This window comes from Eptatretus burgeri, chromosome 12 (genome assembly GCF_056783735.1).
Source record: "Eptatretus burgeri isolate ZD-2024b chromosome 12, Ebu_testis_v1, whole genome shotgun sequence".
Lineage (NCBI taxonomy): Eukaryota > Metazoa > Chordata > Myxini > Myxiniformes > Myxinidae > Eptatretus > Eptatretus burgeri.
This window is the reverse complement of record NC_140972.1, coordinates 77,856,363-77,871,706: the sequence shown is the minus strand read 5'-3', so window position 1 is coordinate 77,871,706 and position 15,344 is coordinate 77,856,363. Positions and strand designations below refer to the sequence as shown.

The following is a 15,344-nucleotide window of genomic DNA, read 5'->3' as shown; positions in this document are numbered from 1 at the left end:
TTCCTTACTCTACGAATGCCTGATGCATGTGCAGTGAGAGTATATCATAAAGGTAGAACAGACATCACATCATAATTTGGAGGTACATACTAAATGGATGTTTGGATAGGTCTTTGTGTTTCACTATTCACACATCCTACACTTACACAACAGCCGATATTCAGTCTACTGCAGAAGGAAGACCTCCCTCAACTCACATTGGAGGTATTAGCATACTCGCCATGCTTGCCACGAGCTGGCGAGAATGTCATAACAGGAATTTGTAATTTGTTCAGGGTGCCAGCGATAGCTCGCCTACTTCTCACGGAAGATACAATGGGACCTTTCATGTCAATGATCAGTGTTGGCACACTGGTCATCCAGCCCATCTTCCTCCCGATGGGCATCGCCATGCATTCAATTCACCAAAGAGATTGGCGTATAGCAGCGTCGAGATTCAGACACAGTCCGCACAGAACTTTCGTGGTTTTCTCCACAACCACTCGTCGGATTGAGACGAAATTTTCACCATCGGTGCAACTACTCATGTAGAATGTTTCAATGTTAATTTTGACGTCATCGGTCACGTGGTGTGGCAGCCATATTGGAAAAACGAAAAAACTTTGGACCTCTGTATCTCGAGAATCGCACCAAGGAAAAAAAATTGAAACCTGGCACATAGCAAGTATTCCTCATGGGGAATAAGTGTGATTGTTTTTATGACGTCATATGGATATAAGTATAATAACATAACCCTACCCCCCCCCCCCACAATCCCCAGGCACTCCCGTAGGGAGCGTGGTGTCACACACACACACACACACACACACACACACACACACACACACACACACACACACACACACACACACACACACCTCAGGCGTATCATGGTGTCACACACTCGGAAAAAAGCCTGACACAATTCGTTATGACGTCATAATTGCATACGTAGAACGCCACATCTGATCAGTATGAAAATTCTTGAGGGTCTTCTCGGGATTAAATGGTCCACAGAAAAAAAATTAATGACGTCATCAGTCACGTGATTCAGCAGCAATATTGTTGTTTGTTTTTTTCGAAACCTTCAAAAATCTTCTTCTCTGAAGTGGCTGAACAGATTGAGGCATAACTTTTCACATAACGCTTTTACACTTTACACATAACTTTACGCCTGTCCATAAGGAACAAAACATTCATACACATGATGTCATTGGTCACATAGTGTGGCAGCCATATTGGATTTACCCTAAAACCTACAAAAAAAAATTCTCCAGAACAGCTGGACAAATCGAGGGGAACTTCACACAAGCGTTCCCCAAGCCATGGTTTTACAAGTGGCACATAGCAAGCACTCCTCATGGGGAATGAGTGTGGTATTTCTATGACATCATAGGTGCTTGCCTTCATTATGACGTCCTAATTGCATATGTAGAACGCTACATCTGATCAATCTAAAAAAATTTGAGGGTCACCTCGGGATAAAATGGTCCATAAAATTTTTTTGGATGATGTCATCGGTCACGTGATTCGGCTGCCTTTTTTTTTTCTCTTTTCTTTTTTTAAGCCTGCAAAAATCTTCGCTGAAATATCTGTAAAGATCAAGACAAAACTTTACACATGTGAGCGCCTATCCATGAGGAACATAAGAATCACACATATGATGTCATACGTCACATGGTTTGACAGCCATATTGGATTTCCTGAAAACCTATAAAATACACCACTCAAAAGAAGTCCTGGTGAGGGTTTGCAATCTCTGATTTCTCTTTTTCTTTTTGTTTGTGTGCAGGATATCTCAAAAAGTTGTTGACAGATCCGGATGAAATTTTATCGGCAGGTTGGGTGTGTGACAAGGACGAACTGATTAGATTTTGGTGAAGATCCGGATCCGGATCCGACGACTAGAATTTTTTAAGTGATTCTTCACCAGTGAGAGATAGGGCAAAACCGATATATAGCACAATATCTCAAAAAGTTGTGGACGGATTCGGATGAAACTAGGTGGACACATTGAGTGTGTGGCAAGGACAAATTGATTCGATTTTGCTGAAGATCTGAATCCGAATCTGGATACGTTGGTTATTTAACTTTTTAAAGTGATTCTTCACTCCAAAGAAACTCCAAGGAGGAAAAACTGGAAAATTAGGAGGGATTTGGGTGGAGTTCATATGTTCTTGTGGATCAGGCATTGCATGGCGGAGGTATTTGCTCTTCCGAGTGCCCTTCTAGTTTACAATCATTTGCTGTTATAGTTTATTCTAGAGCAGGACTTGTTCAACAGTTCCTTTGCCCATTTTACCCCAATATGGAAATATATGTCTTTTGAATTCACCAGAAATTTTATCAAAATCCAACTTTGTTTTATTTATTGTATTTCCAATTAAAACATCTTTGGTGGTTTTGCTTTGTGATTGCACAGTGTTGTTAATGTCATCTATTATATTTTGTTGTTTGATTTTTCTTTTTACCCAATTGGTTCAGAAAAATGATTGTCTAAAGAGAATTTGATATATTTTACAGTTTCTTGTTGCAGCTTTCACCCCATCTATGATTTCATTGTTTTTAGCATTGAGTGAGTTGAGTGTAAAGTAAGTCTCGTGGAGACACATACACATCCCTCATGAAGTGGTGGAGAAAGTATTCAGTTTATGCTTTGGTTATTGTAATCTTTTCATCGCTGATCATATTTTGTTGTTGCAATACATTTCGGTCATTATTGCGCTTTGTAACCATATTATCGTCGACAAGTGAACTTTTTGTCAGCACAAAAATGATTTTGAGGCTGTTACAAGCATTATAATTCATCTGTTTGCTGTCTGCTCGTATATGCCACACACAGGCCAAATGGTAACAAGAAAAGAATGATGAAAAACGTGCATGGAATAGTGAAATTGATGATTCAAGACCAGTGAATCTCTTTAGCCGATAAATTGCTTAACCCCTTACCATTTAACAATTTCTTCTAAAAAGGAAAAACTGATGAAGTACAGAGTGAAGCAGGGTAGTATCCAAAAGTGTCTCTTTATTTGGAGTTTTTCAAGAATATTGCCACAAGGAGAACTTAATGTAAAAAATGCCGTTCCGTCAGTTTTAAGCAGAAAGTGTCTTTGCCTTGCGATGATTCATAAGCTGCAGTTGAAGTGAAACGGCTTGTTTATGAACTATTTGCTCTATAAGCCGTCAATCTTGAAAGTAAACCTGCATCAGTTGGCGAGTTGTGGTGATGGCGGCATAGATTCCACTTTGTGACAAATGTTCTGGGAGAGGTTTCAGCATGAGGAGTGTTTTTTGTAGATTACTGCATGTGTATTGAATGTTTTTGAATTCAAAAATTATTCTGCGGAAATAAATACGAGAGAAGAAGATTAGTGTTTTTTTAAGAAGGCACTGTTATTTTACTCCAACGCGTTGGCTCTGCATGCTCCAGCAGCTTCCTGAGCTCTTGGTGCAACTCCTACAGCCATAATACCCTAGGGGTCTCCTTTTGCTTTGCCTCACTGTTTTCCTTCGCCGCTTGCTGCCTCGGCTGTACTCGGTGATGGATGCGCCTGAGAGATGACTTTGATGATTAGTTCGAGTCTGCGTCTTCATGCCGGCATGCTGCTGAGTGAATGCTGGCTGGCGTTGCTTTACAGAGTAACCTTGTTGGTAATCGTGTGTTGGTTACATTATTAGAGGGAAATCCAAACCGTGTGGTGGCATGTCCCCCCCCCCCCCCATAGCACTATTATCTCCGAGCTGCGAGTGAGAAATAGGCACGTAATGATTATAGGGCACTACATGCTGTTTCTGATTGATGACCGCACAATGGAACAGATAAGTGTGGAACGATCTCGCTCAAGGCTCTGTGCCAAGATTTTCTGGCTGATTGCCACGGCTAAGGGTTATATGAGTTTGAAGAGCCGTTAATGCTCCGTGCTCTGCAGGGTGCTGTCGAAAGCACGTACTATTGCAGAAAAATGAACAAACAGGGAACCCTTTTGAAATGCTTCTCATACCATTTTCACACCCTGTAGAAAATTCTGGGTCAAATGACAAATGAATTGCACCCTTTAGAGGAGATCTTAATGAACGTGAGATGAACAGCAACATTGTAAATTAGTGCTTAATTCAAATGTCAGGCAGTTGAGGCAAAATTGTATCATAAATTAATATCTTGTAGTCACAATTTATTCAATTTGGTCATGATCCGCAAATTCACGTGATTCCTATCGATAGTGTGCACACTTGTTCATATCGATCATTGAAATCCCATTTCTCGCAACGCACCATTTATTGCTATCGAATCATTAAGATTATTGAGTATAAATGAATCATTTGGTTCTAAAGCAAGATATCTCCATTGTGTTGTCAGAGGCCGTGAAGTGTCTGAACCCAGTTTTTCCTTATGAGAACTACCTGACACATTTCACGCATTGGATTAAGATATTTTGCTTACGTACATCCACGACCTAGAACAGAGCTAAGCACTGCCGGTAACTCACAAAACATGGATTGGCATTTACCTCATTATCCCCATGCTTTTAACAACAAAAAAAAAAACCAGGAGGATACTGTAATCGGCTCCATCTGTGCTTCTTATACCACTCTCACATGTCTGTATGTCTATTTATCTGTCTGTCCATCCGTCACACTATCTCCTCCTAAACGGTTGCACAGAAATTCACCAACCTTGGTAGTTATAATCACCACATGTTATGAAGGTGCAAGAGCAGAATCATTTCTGGTATTTGACCTTTTGATCCCACCCTTGCACGTGGGGTCAAGAGGTCAAATTCCAAAAATACAATTATGGGCACATTTTAACATTTTTTAAATGAAACTTTGTATTTGACATCAACATTGGAGGACGCATGAAATATGTAACGTTTTTTTGGATTTGTTCCCCGGTTCATGCACCAGGGTATTGGGGGCTTAGGGTCACAGGTGTCAAAACGGGAAACAAATTTTTAATAATGGGATATTGTTGTACCACATATTATACAAATGGCAGAATCTGTTTTTTTCTGGCATTGAAAACTGTCAGAATTTTTTTCATGCATGGATGTCGGTTAAACGAAAACATAAAATCTCTTATCAGAAGCCTACATTTTTATGCAAATAGCTTGTGAAAAATTTCTCATCTCATTGGGCAAAACAAAGTCAACCATGTTAGGCCTCTTTATGTCAATGAAAATACTCCTCCTCTGATTTGTCTGTAACTACAAATCGCTTGTGATTCCTCATTCCAACTGATCTATTGGTTCACTAGTCAGTAAGTGACCACTATATTCATTATGGGTGTGTGTCTGTCTGTTGGGTAGTCGATCTAGTCAAAAAAAAAATTCAAAAAAACAAAATTTTGAAATTTGATCTACCCTTATTATCAGTGTTTCCGTCGATATGTTTGTCTGTTCCTCTGTTCGGTCCAGTGCTCCATTAATACAATGGCGATTTCGATGAAACTTGGTTGGTAGGTTTTTATTCCATGACCTAGTTGTGTGCAAATGAGAACCGTTGCTATGGACACCACCGTTGCCGAGCAACGGGACTTTGAAATTTTTGAAAAATCATAAAAAATTTATTTTTTCGAAAAACAAAAATTGGGCCACGAGCGACTGTGAGCAGTACATTCAGCCATATTGTCAAAAATTTCCAGCCGGATCCTATTAAAACTGTCGGAGAAGATAGACTTTGAATGAACCCTGGTCGAAAACAATAAAAAAACGAAGTTCGTTATATCTCAGAGACTATGAGTCAGATATACATGAAACTGGTATGGTAGGTTCATGGTATGTCCTAGTTATGTGTGAGAAAGAACCGTTGCTATGGACCCCTCCGTTGCCTAGCAACGGCCGAAAAACCTCTAAATGTGGGGGTATTTTAACGAAAAAACAATCTGCAGCATTAACCCTTGAAGCTAGAATCATGAATTTTCTTGCGCTTAATCCTCAGGTCATTCCCCATCGAACGGGCCCATTGCGTCAGGTTCTATTGGGTAGTCGACTACCCATGTCCGCCTACCGGCTTGTCTGTCCGTCTGTCCCAAGCATAGCTCCGTGGGTTTTGATCCGATCTTGATAAAATTAGGGTGCGAGGTTTGTATCATGATCTAGTTGTGTTTTCCGGAGAATGGGTGTGGTGCACCCATTATGGGCGGAGCCACGCCCAAAAACGTGTTTTTAGGGGGTAGCCGGTTTCAAGTTATATCTTCTCTGAGGGGGTTTGTCGAATCTGAGAGGAGTTTCGGTATTTGGTTAGCCCAATGGCACCTGCATAGCCCCACGGAGCTCGATTTTTCATTTTCGTCCCAAGGTCAAGGTCACAGGGTCACGAACTTAGAAAATGTCAAAAAATAAATAAATTGTGCATCGAGCTCCTAGGGTTTCATCTGTTTCGAATGAAAGTTGGTATGCAAGTAATGCTCTTCGAGTACTACAACTTTCATCATTTATGTTTTTCCCGATTCCCGCCAGTTTGCCCGTCGCGTCCCCTCGAAGGTCAAAAAATAAGAAAAGGCGAACCGTGTACATCGCTCGTGAAAAATCGCGTCTCCAGACTTGTTTAGTTTAAAATCGTTTTCTGTCGGGAAAATATTGTTATAAATATGGGAATTCTCGTCAATTTTATGCCAGCATTTTCTTCTTTTTTTTTTTTGGTCATTAATGAGCAGTTGATAATTTTTTTGTTGTTGTTGCTGCAATGTGATTTTACACTAAGGATACTGGTATTTCTCGTTGTTATGTTATGAAATCATTTAGTATATATGGTTATCAGTATTGAGATGTAAATTAGATTGATCGTCATTGTGACATGAATGTGAGATACAGTGATCGCCAATTACATCGGCAACAATCTACGTAGACCAGCGGATCACTCTGATTTGAATGTCCAGATGGCTGATTGAACAAGAAGCAAATCAGCACATCGCCAGTCAGGACCATGGCTGAGGATCACTGAGTATAGCTTATCATGCCCAAAGGAGGCAACATCATCCGATTGGACAACGGTTGGCCCAAGATTAAGTGAAGCCATGTCATTGGTCTTTGGAAGATGAAAGGCTGTGCTTGGTTTGGAGAACATAAACGTGCATGGACGAAGAGCTTGAGTCTCCTCTGATGTTCAATGTCGCCATTTGGTATCCTCACTCAACATTCTCACAGTCCTCTCAAAAGGCACACAAACCACATTCAACCAGAGAGGTATGCTGTGAGCACAGTGTTGCTGTCCATATGCTGACTCTTTCTGCCCACAGCACTTGAGAGCTCAGATTTGGTAAAACGTCGATTCTAGGAGCCTTTTTCCACTCCTTGAAGAATCTGGACCAACGTAACATGTTCTTTTGGTGCAGGGTGCGGGACATATGATTTTTTTTTTAATGCAGTCTTAGTGGTGGTGCTCCATGCCATTTAACTATCCTGATGGTTCTCCTTTATGAGGTGAGACTTCTTCTTTGTGAAAATCTCGATGCCCCATTGCTTCTGAATGATAGAGGCCATTGTGACTTGTGGCTCGCTATGTTTTCTGTCCTCTGAATGAGAGTCATCAATAAGCCATTACTATGGTACTATGCCAGCTTAATCAATACAATGTCTTCATTTCGATGTTGCTTTGTCATCTGACTCACAAGTGTCTTGGTTAAGGGAATTGATTTGAATGCTTCAGTTCTGAGCAAACCCAACTGAGGGTAATCTCAGTTCCTTCCATAAAGCTTGGAACAAGTGTGTATCTACCCTCAGGAGAGCCAGAAAACAACATCTTTCTAAGCTCAAGTCTGAACTCTCAAACCTCTCTCCCTCCTCCAAATCCTGGTGGCGTTTAATCAAATCTGTTTCTGGTGTATGTTACCCCTCCATCCTCTCCATTACCTCAAATGGCTGCACTGCTGATACCGCACGTGAAAAGGCTGAATGCCTAACCTCGGTGTTTGCATCGAAATCTTGTGTCCGAAACCCATAGATTTATGTACCCACCTTACCCAGTCGCACCCAACTGTCCCTGGACTCTGTGTCCTTTTCTCCTGACAAGGTGGAGAGCTTACTGTAAAACCTCAACTCAGATTCTGCAACCGGTCCAGACGGCATCAGCCCACGTGTCCTTAAAACATGCTCCTCTGCTCTTGCTCACCCTCTCTCTGTTCTATTCACCCTCTCATTTGCTCAAGGTCATCTGCCATCTGCTTGGAAATCAGAAAACATCACTGCCCTGCATAAAAAGGTGCAAAAACTGATCCCTGCAACTACAGACCAATCTGCCTTCTCCCAATCATCAGCAAGGTTATGGAATCCATCATCCCTTCAGACATTAAATCCTTCCTCTTCTCCAATGGCTTGATTTCCAATCATCAATTTGGTTTCAGACTAGATCACTTTACCCTGGATATGCTGCTTTTGCTCTCCTAGCAATGATTGGAGGTCCTCAATGCTGGACATGAAATCAGAGCCATATCCCGAGACATATTGCGTGCTTTTGACATGGTCTGGCACCCTGCGCTGCTCACCAAACTCTCTTCCCATGGTATCCAAGGCCATCTCCACTCATGGCTCACAGACTTCCTCTCCTGTAGCAGTCAACGTGTGGCCCTAAATGGAGTTCTTTCATCCCCCCTTCCTGTTTTTGCTGATGACTGCACCCTCTGCCATACCATCTGTCATCCCTCAGATCTGCAAGCAGCAGCTTCTTCACTCACTGCAGATCTGGGTAAAATCACAAACTGGTCCAACACGTGGAACATGTCTTTCAATCCAGACAAATCTCACACTCTCACTTTGTCTCTCCGAAAGGACCATTTGAACCCCCCCCCCCCGCCACCCCACCCTCCCCATCTACTTTCTCAACAATCCTCTGGAAGAAATCCTTTCTTTCAAGCTTCTGAGTCTCACTTTCTGCCATGATCTTTCCTGGGAAAGCCACATTTCCAATCTGGTCTCCAAAGTCAGTCGCCGACTGGAAATCCTCTGTTGTGCGAAGTCCTTCCTCGGCCCACCTGAGCTCCTGACCACGTACAATGCTTTCGTTCACAGCCTGATGGAGTACTGCTCTCTCCTCTGGGCTGGTGCTATTGCCTCCCACCTTTCTCGGCTTCACGCTGTGGAAACCAAGGCATTTCGCATCGTTGGCATCTCCCATGATGAGGTTGAGTCTTTGGGCCTCTCACTCTCTCACCGCAAGAAGGTCGGTGGTCTTTCTGTCTTCTACCATCTACTCTGTGGTCTAGCCACCCCCCCCCCCGCTCTGTCTGTGATTTGTCCCCACCATATTTCCGCAGGGCGCTCAAGGTCCGCCAACAACCCCCTTCTGGTAAAACTACCAAAATCACGAATCACTGCTCACCTTCACTCTTTCATTCCTCTTTTTCCCCACCTTTGGAATAAACTCCCTCACTCTGTTCAATCCCATTCTTCACTCCAGGCCTTCAAAACAGCTGTTCACCACCACCTCTTATTGTTCCCCATCCAAAATCCTCGATCTTTTCTACCCCCGTTAATCCACCCCAAACTCACCTCCTTCAAATTCCCTGCTTTCCTTCCTGAAAGTCCCTGTATTATCCATTTTGTATTCTCCATGTTCCCCACCCCATCCCCCTCCCTTCTACAGATCTCCTAATTTATCCATTCCCCACTGTTTTCTCCTTCCCACTCTTGCCTCTCTTGTCTCATGCCCCCCTCACTGTGCGTTGTGTGTGAGCTCTCACACGACCCTCGACAAGGTATGCAAAAAAAAAAATATGTTCTGCATCATGCAGTCAAGACTTTCACTGGCAATTTGATATCTTCACAACCCAGAATGAAGCACCTTGCATTGCATTTGAATACTTATGGCATTGAACTGAAATACTTGACTGTCCACAATATTCTTTTTAAGTGCTGGGGTAAAGGATAAAGTTAGATTTAGTTTAAATTTTGTGGTAAAATAAAAGTGTGTGGTTGCTGTGCTAATTGTTAAATAAATATCTATTTTTACATTATGGAAATTGTAACACAAGTCCTGTTTTCCAAGCAAATAATGAATTGACCTTTTCCTAACCAGTCGGGATCAGGGCCCTCAAGCAGCCCCATGATTTGGGATGTGGTTTCCATATTTTTGTCTATTGTGACACTGGGCACACCCTCTGAGTGATCGGAACAATATGTTACCTTGTCATCATCACCATCAACAAATAAGCCTATTTAATTTGTTTGCATTACTATAGCTACGGTCGATTCATGTTGAGGGTTTGTTGGCATACTCACCACAATTGTCGAGCGGAGGTTATCCTGAATCAGGGCAGGTAATTTAAAATTTTTGACGTTGCCAAAGATAACTCACCAACTCTTCAATAAAAAACACCGTTGGATCTTTATGTCCACCAGAAGTATTATCTTATAGCACAGCCCAGGAAATCCTGGCTACACACTGCCATATTGGTAGATTTACAGGATGCAAGTTTATAGTTGAAGAAGAAAAGAGGAGTTCTCCATAGCCCAATACTCTGGGCAATCATCCAACAAAGAAACCATATAATGGCTCCATCAGTTTGCAAACATTTAAACCAACATCCATGCTGGATGCTCGTTTTGAAAGACGTGAACACCGTATATATGAAGCGCAACATCCTTGATGCCGATACATTGAAGTTACGAGTGATATCCAAAATGTTTTATGACGACATTCTCAAAATGATCCATGCCAGCATTTTTTGTTTCAATATATTTACGAAGAATACAAAGATTTTTATTAATTACTAATTTTTATTTTTTATAACTTCGTACATATTATTACTCAAAAAATATATATATTTATATATATATATATATATATATATATATATATATATATATATATATACATATATATATATATATATATATATATATATTGCTAACATACATATGCAGCTCGTTATCATAGAGTTCGGTAGTCCACCATATGGAGGGATGACACGGGAAAAAAAACATGCTTTTATGGGATGTCTTGGACTATTATGAGTATCTCGTTCGTAAATTTTTTGAATGTCCCACATATATCCTCAAAGCCACAAAGCTAAGACTTCAATTGTTCATGCATTTAATGTTGAAGAACATGCCTCATGGGGTATTCTTCACATTTCATTTGTTTCTTGCACAGACGGACATCCCATCAGTGTGGAGGGGATCCAAGTATTGGGCACAGGGAACCTCATTATTTCGGATGTGGCCGTGCAACACTCAGGCGTGTATGTCTGTGCCGCTAACAAACCCGGCACACGCGTGCGGCGCACTGCACAAGGACGACTCAATGTTCAAGGTGAGTTGTTTAAGTTTTGTCAACTCTCCTCATTTCTCTGAATTAAGCCTTTTTCCTTCTTTGTATCCACCATCTACAGCGTTTCCTACTTCACCTGGTGTCACTGCACTTTTCAGTTCAAACAGTCTGATACCAGTTACTGCTAGTAATAATAATAATAATAATATGACTTCCAACACAAAGTTAACTTAAATGCAGGAGGCCATTATGCCCATCAAAGCCTGTGCTATTATTACAAACGTATGGTGGTTTGTCTGCGCTCTATTTTTTTTTAAATGCTGAGTGTCAAGCAAGGAAGCAGCACAGAACATTTTTTTTTAATCTTTGGTGTGATTTGGCCAGGGTTCGAACCACTGACCTCCCAGACTCAACTGCCCACCTCACTCAAAAAGTTTGGATGATAATATCCAGAGCTCCGTTCCTTAATGAAAACTTCTGAATATTATTACGTTATCAATTCAGATTGAACTGTTTCTTGGGCAATTGATTAGATTGTTTTTTGTTTTTTTTTGTACTTTTAGAATAATCTGATAGATTACCAGATCCATACAAAATCCACTCTTTCACTCGGAATTCTGCTCCGAGTTTCCCTAAGACTCCAACTCTGAGCCTACAAAGGAGGCAGATTATCTGTGTCCATCCACACTCATGGGAACTACAATACAGTATGTGTTCCTGATGCCTGCAAGTGATATGAAGAAAGTTCAAGAAACCCAATTCAAATTCCCTTCAGATTTTTGTGGTACGAAAAGCTAAACTCATTTGCTTTCCAAAATTTTAAATTGTCACCTGTCCCCTCACCCTCTCCTCTTCTCCCCTCCAAACCCTTCCTCTCCCCACGTCTGTGTAAGAGGTTCGCCCTGATATCCCGTCCATCATTGACCTGTGACTTTTTAACTGATTCGAAAGTTAACCTGTCGATTTATATTTTGGTCATTGTTCCCTTCTTTTCGGGGTTTGCTTGTGAACATGCATTTTGCGTTTCTGTGGATATTCAGATTTATTGTTATTCCCGTCATTCTTTAAGTTTATTGTTCACCTTTTTGTGTTTTGTGTTTACTGTTTCCCCATGTTTGTTTATTTATGTATTTATTGCATTTATTGTGTTAATTTTATTTTTCCATTCTTTCATGTGAAATATCTTATAGCAAAGAGTGCTTCTTCAAATGGTCTATTCGGGGGGGGGGGGTGGACACCTTTGGATGAATATTTAGATCAATGTTGTTTTTGTTATTGTTAATATGACAGATGTTGCAGAATTTGAAGAAAACTACTACACAACTTACCAAAAAAAAGTAGAACAGTACATGCTTGTATTGGGATCAAAAAAAATTCCATGTTGAAAAAGTTTTTTCCCCTTTTTCAAGAAGTTGCATAGCCAGAAATGTGACTTCTCGATCAATGTCATGAGGAAACTCACCCACTGATAGAAAAAGTGTCGCACTGCCTGGAAACTACAACAGGAAACACACCAACAACAGTCATTATTATTTTGCACAAACACAAAGACCACAGATTTAAAGACCTTTAAAGGTAGTGAGATTAATTGTTGACTTTTCACATGCATGAGGAGTTATATTTTACTCTTGCTATTCAGATTCTACACACACACACACTCACATACTCTCCCATACAGCCTTGTGGCTACTGGTTGCATCATTGGTTAGTGACACGGCTGTGCCGCTGATGTAGTGCCCTTATTACCAGTACACTGGTGCTCATTTTTCTGACCTTCGAAGGATGACAGGCTGAGTCATCCCCACTTAGTGTTAATTCAGTGGTCTACGGCATTCAAACTCAGGAACCTAGGATCCCAAGCCAGCCTTCTTCACCGCTAAGCCAACTTCAGGTTTCGATTCTTTACAGATCAGATTTGACTCCAATAATCTCTATTCATTTTGTTGGATTTGAAAGGGGCATGACATGACTCAGAATTTTATAATTGGTTTGCTGTCCTAATGACCTTTTGATCTATTCGACAATGTGAAAACTTGTTTTAGGGTCATTCCCACTGCACTGCACTTCCATTAATGCATCTGGAGTTGTTCACTCTTCAGCTGGGCTCCTTGAGTATTGGGCTGTTCCATTTGTGTTTGATAAAGGCATCATGACAATGTGTGTCATGACGATTGCATCGTGACAATACACAGACAATGGTGCAACATAGTTTTGAAACCTAAAGTTGTTTATTCAAAACCCGTTGACATCAATAAATTGAAGGAGTACTATCGTTTTGCCTACTACCAAAGGTAAAAGCCCTACCCACATTCATGGTTCGTCGTACTCTGAAATACAGGTGTTAAACAGTGGAAACTGTATTATTTGGTCTAATCCTTAAGTGTTTAAATGGATTGTGTGGAATGAACTGGAAAAAGGTCCAACTGGCATTGGCTTTGTAAGTTTGCAAATGCCTGCAGATGCAGCGTACATGGGAACAGCAGACATAGGAACTCTAACCCCGAGCTTCGAGCAAAGATGTTTGCCGTAATTCTTTTTCTGACCTTATTTTTTTCTTCAATCTCCGCACATTTCTTAGCTCCACCAGAGTTTGTTCAGTGGCCTCACTCACTGTCTCGAGCTCTTGGCACACCTGCTGTGTTCACATGTTCAGCCCAAGGAACACCTCCTCCACACATTACCTGGCTCCGTAATGGGCAACCTTTGCAGCCGAGCGAGCACGTGCGCCTGCAGCACAGTAACAGGTATGGCCACTGATTGCACTCTATTAATCTGAAAAAAAAGGAATAACCGCTAAGAAAGCATCACGTTGGATCTGAATGAAAAGGAATGAGAGGAATTAAGAGGCTACAGATTAGTTTCCTCCAATTCTAGAGGTTTGGGGGTTCAATCCTGCTTCTGAGTCAAAAAAATGCAAAACAGCGGAGGAACACTGGGGAGCTATGACCCCAGTGTGACCTGGCCTACTTAGAGTGTCAGAAAGTTAAAGGCCAAAACATTCATTTGAGGGAGTTCTCTTTCTCTGAAGATTCTCTGCTGTTTCACTCCTTGTGAGTTTCTTGCCATACAGACAAGCTAGTAACTGAGCTTCCTTACAAGGAGAAATCAGTGACTATTTCTTCAATTTAGTCTCCCCCACCATATATACCAATAGATGTGCTGGAGTTCTACCAATTAGAGTATTTCCACTGTTTTTGCTAGAAATTGATAAATATTGAAATAAATGCAAATCAAAAAAGACGAATACATTCTGGAAATGGGAGAACGGGGTTTATCTCGTTGGTCTCGCGTGAATTCTCACAGCACGTTTTCCTTCTTTGTCCGGTGAAATGCAAACTCTGTATCACTCTTTGTGAGTTTGTGTAATTATTATTCATGAAAGAATTAAAATTGGTCACACACAAGCAACATGCAATCCTGGTTGCATTGAGTGGATGGATCCACGCTGTTCATGGATCTCACGATAGACCAAAGAAAAGAAAAGAAAAAAAATGACGGCTTTTGTGTTCGTGCATTGTCATCATCGTCTGCGTCATCCTCATCATCATCCAAGACCATTCCTATTCCTACCAATGCCTTTTTCAACCCTATATACTTTGTCAATTAATTGATTATAATTTGCCTATTAATATCCTCGGTTTATAAACAGCAGACCATTCCCTTGCCAGTTTGAGTGGCATGTTGATCACTCAGCAATAGTGTACTGAGGTCCTTTTGCATTCACATGTGCCTTTGAAAACCTTTGTAGGAAATACTGGTTTCGATCAACAGAACTTAGTGTGCTAATTGTATTTATAATGGAGTAATAGTTGTATTATTATGAGGTTGTAAATGCAAATGGCATGTTGGTCACATTCAACGCAATACAGTACAACGTGTTCACTGGATATGGTTGAATGCCTTCGACCTTTGCTTGAGGCCTGTTAATGAGACTGCTCCGCCATCAAATTAAACCTTGGTTTTTCTTTTGTTCATGCTTTGGATTGCTATGATATTGGAAGCATGAATGTACATTGCATTGCATCCTGTGCTATGCGAGGAGTTTTGAAATGGAAACGTGAGTAAGTTCACATTCCAAGAGGGTGTGTTTTTTAAGCCTCCCCCTTTAGGATCGGGGGAAGCTTATACCATAGTTGGGGGCTCAAGTCACAAAATTTTGC

The 15,344-nt window shown here is 41.1% G+C and overlaps 1 protein-coding gene across 2 annotated transcripts in view; it reads left to right on the top strand.

Annotated features, from left to right (window-relative positions):
• Nucleotides 1-15,344, top strand: part of IGDCC3 (immunoglobulin superfamily DCC subclass member 3) — a 121,259-nt gene that overhangs the window by 78,041 nt on the left and 27,874 nt on the right. For both annotated transcript variants that reach the window (XM_085848627.1, XM_085848626.1), the window contains exons 6-7: nt 11,068-11,226; nt 13,763-13,928. In XM_085848627.1, the coding sequence (XP_085704753.1) occupies nt 11,068-11,226; nt 13,763-13,928 (325 nt within the window). The remainder of the gene's footprint in view (nt 1-11,067; nt 11,227-13,762; nt 13,929-15,344) is intronic.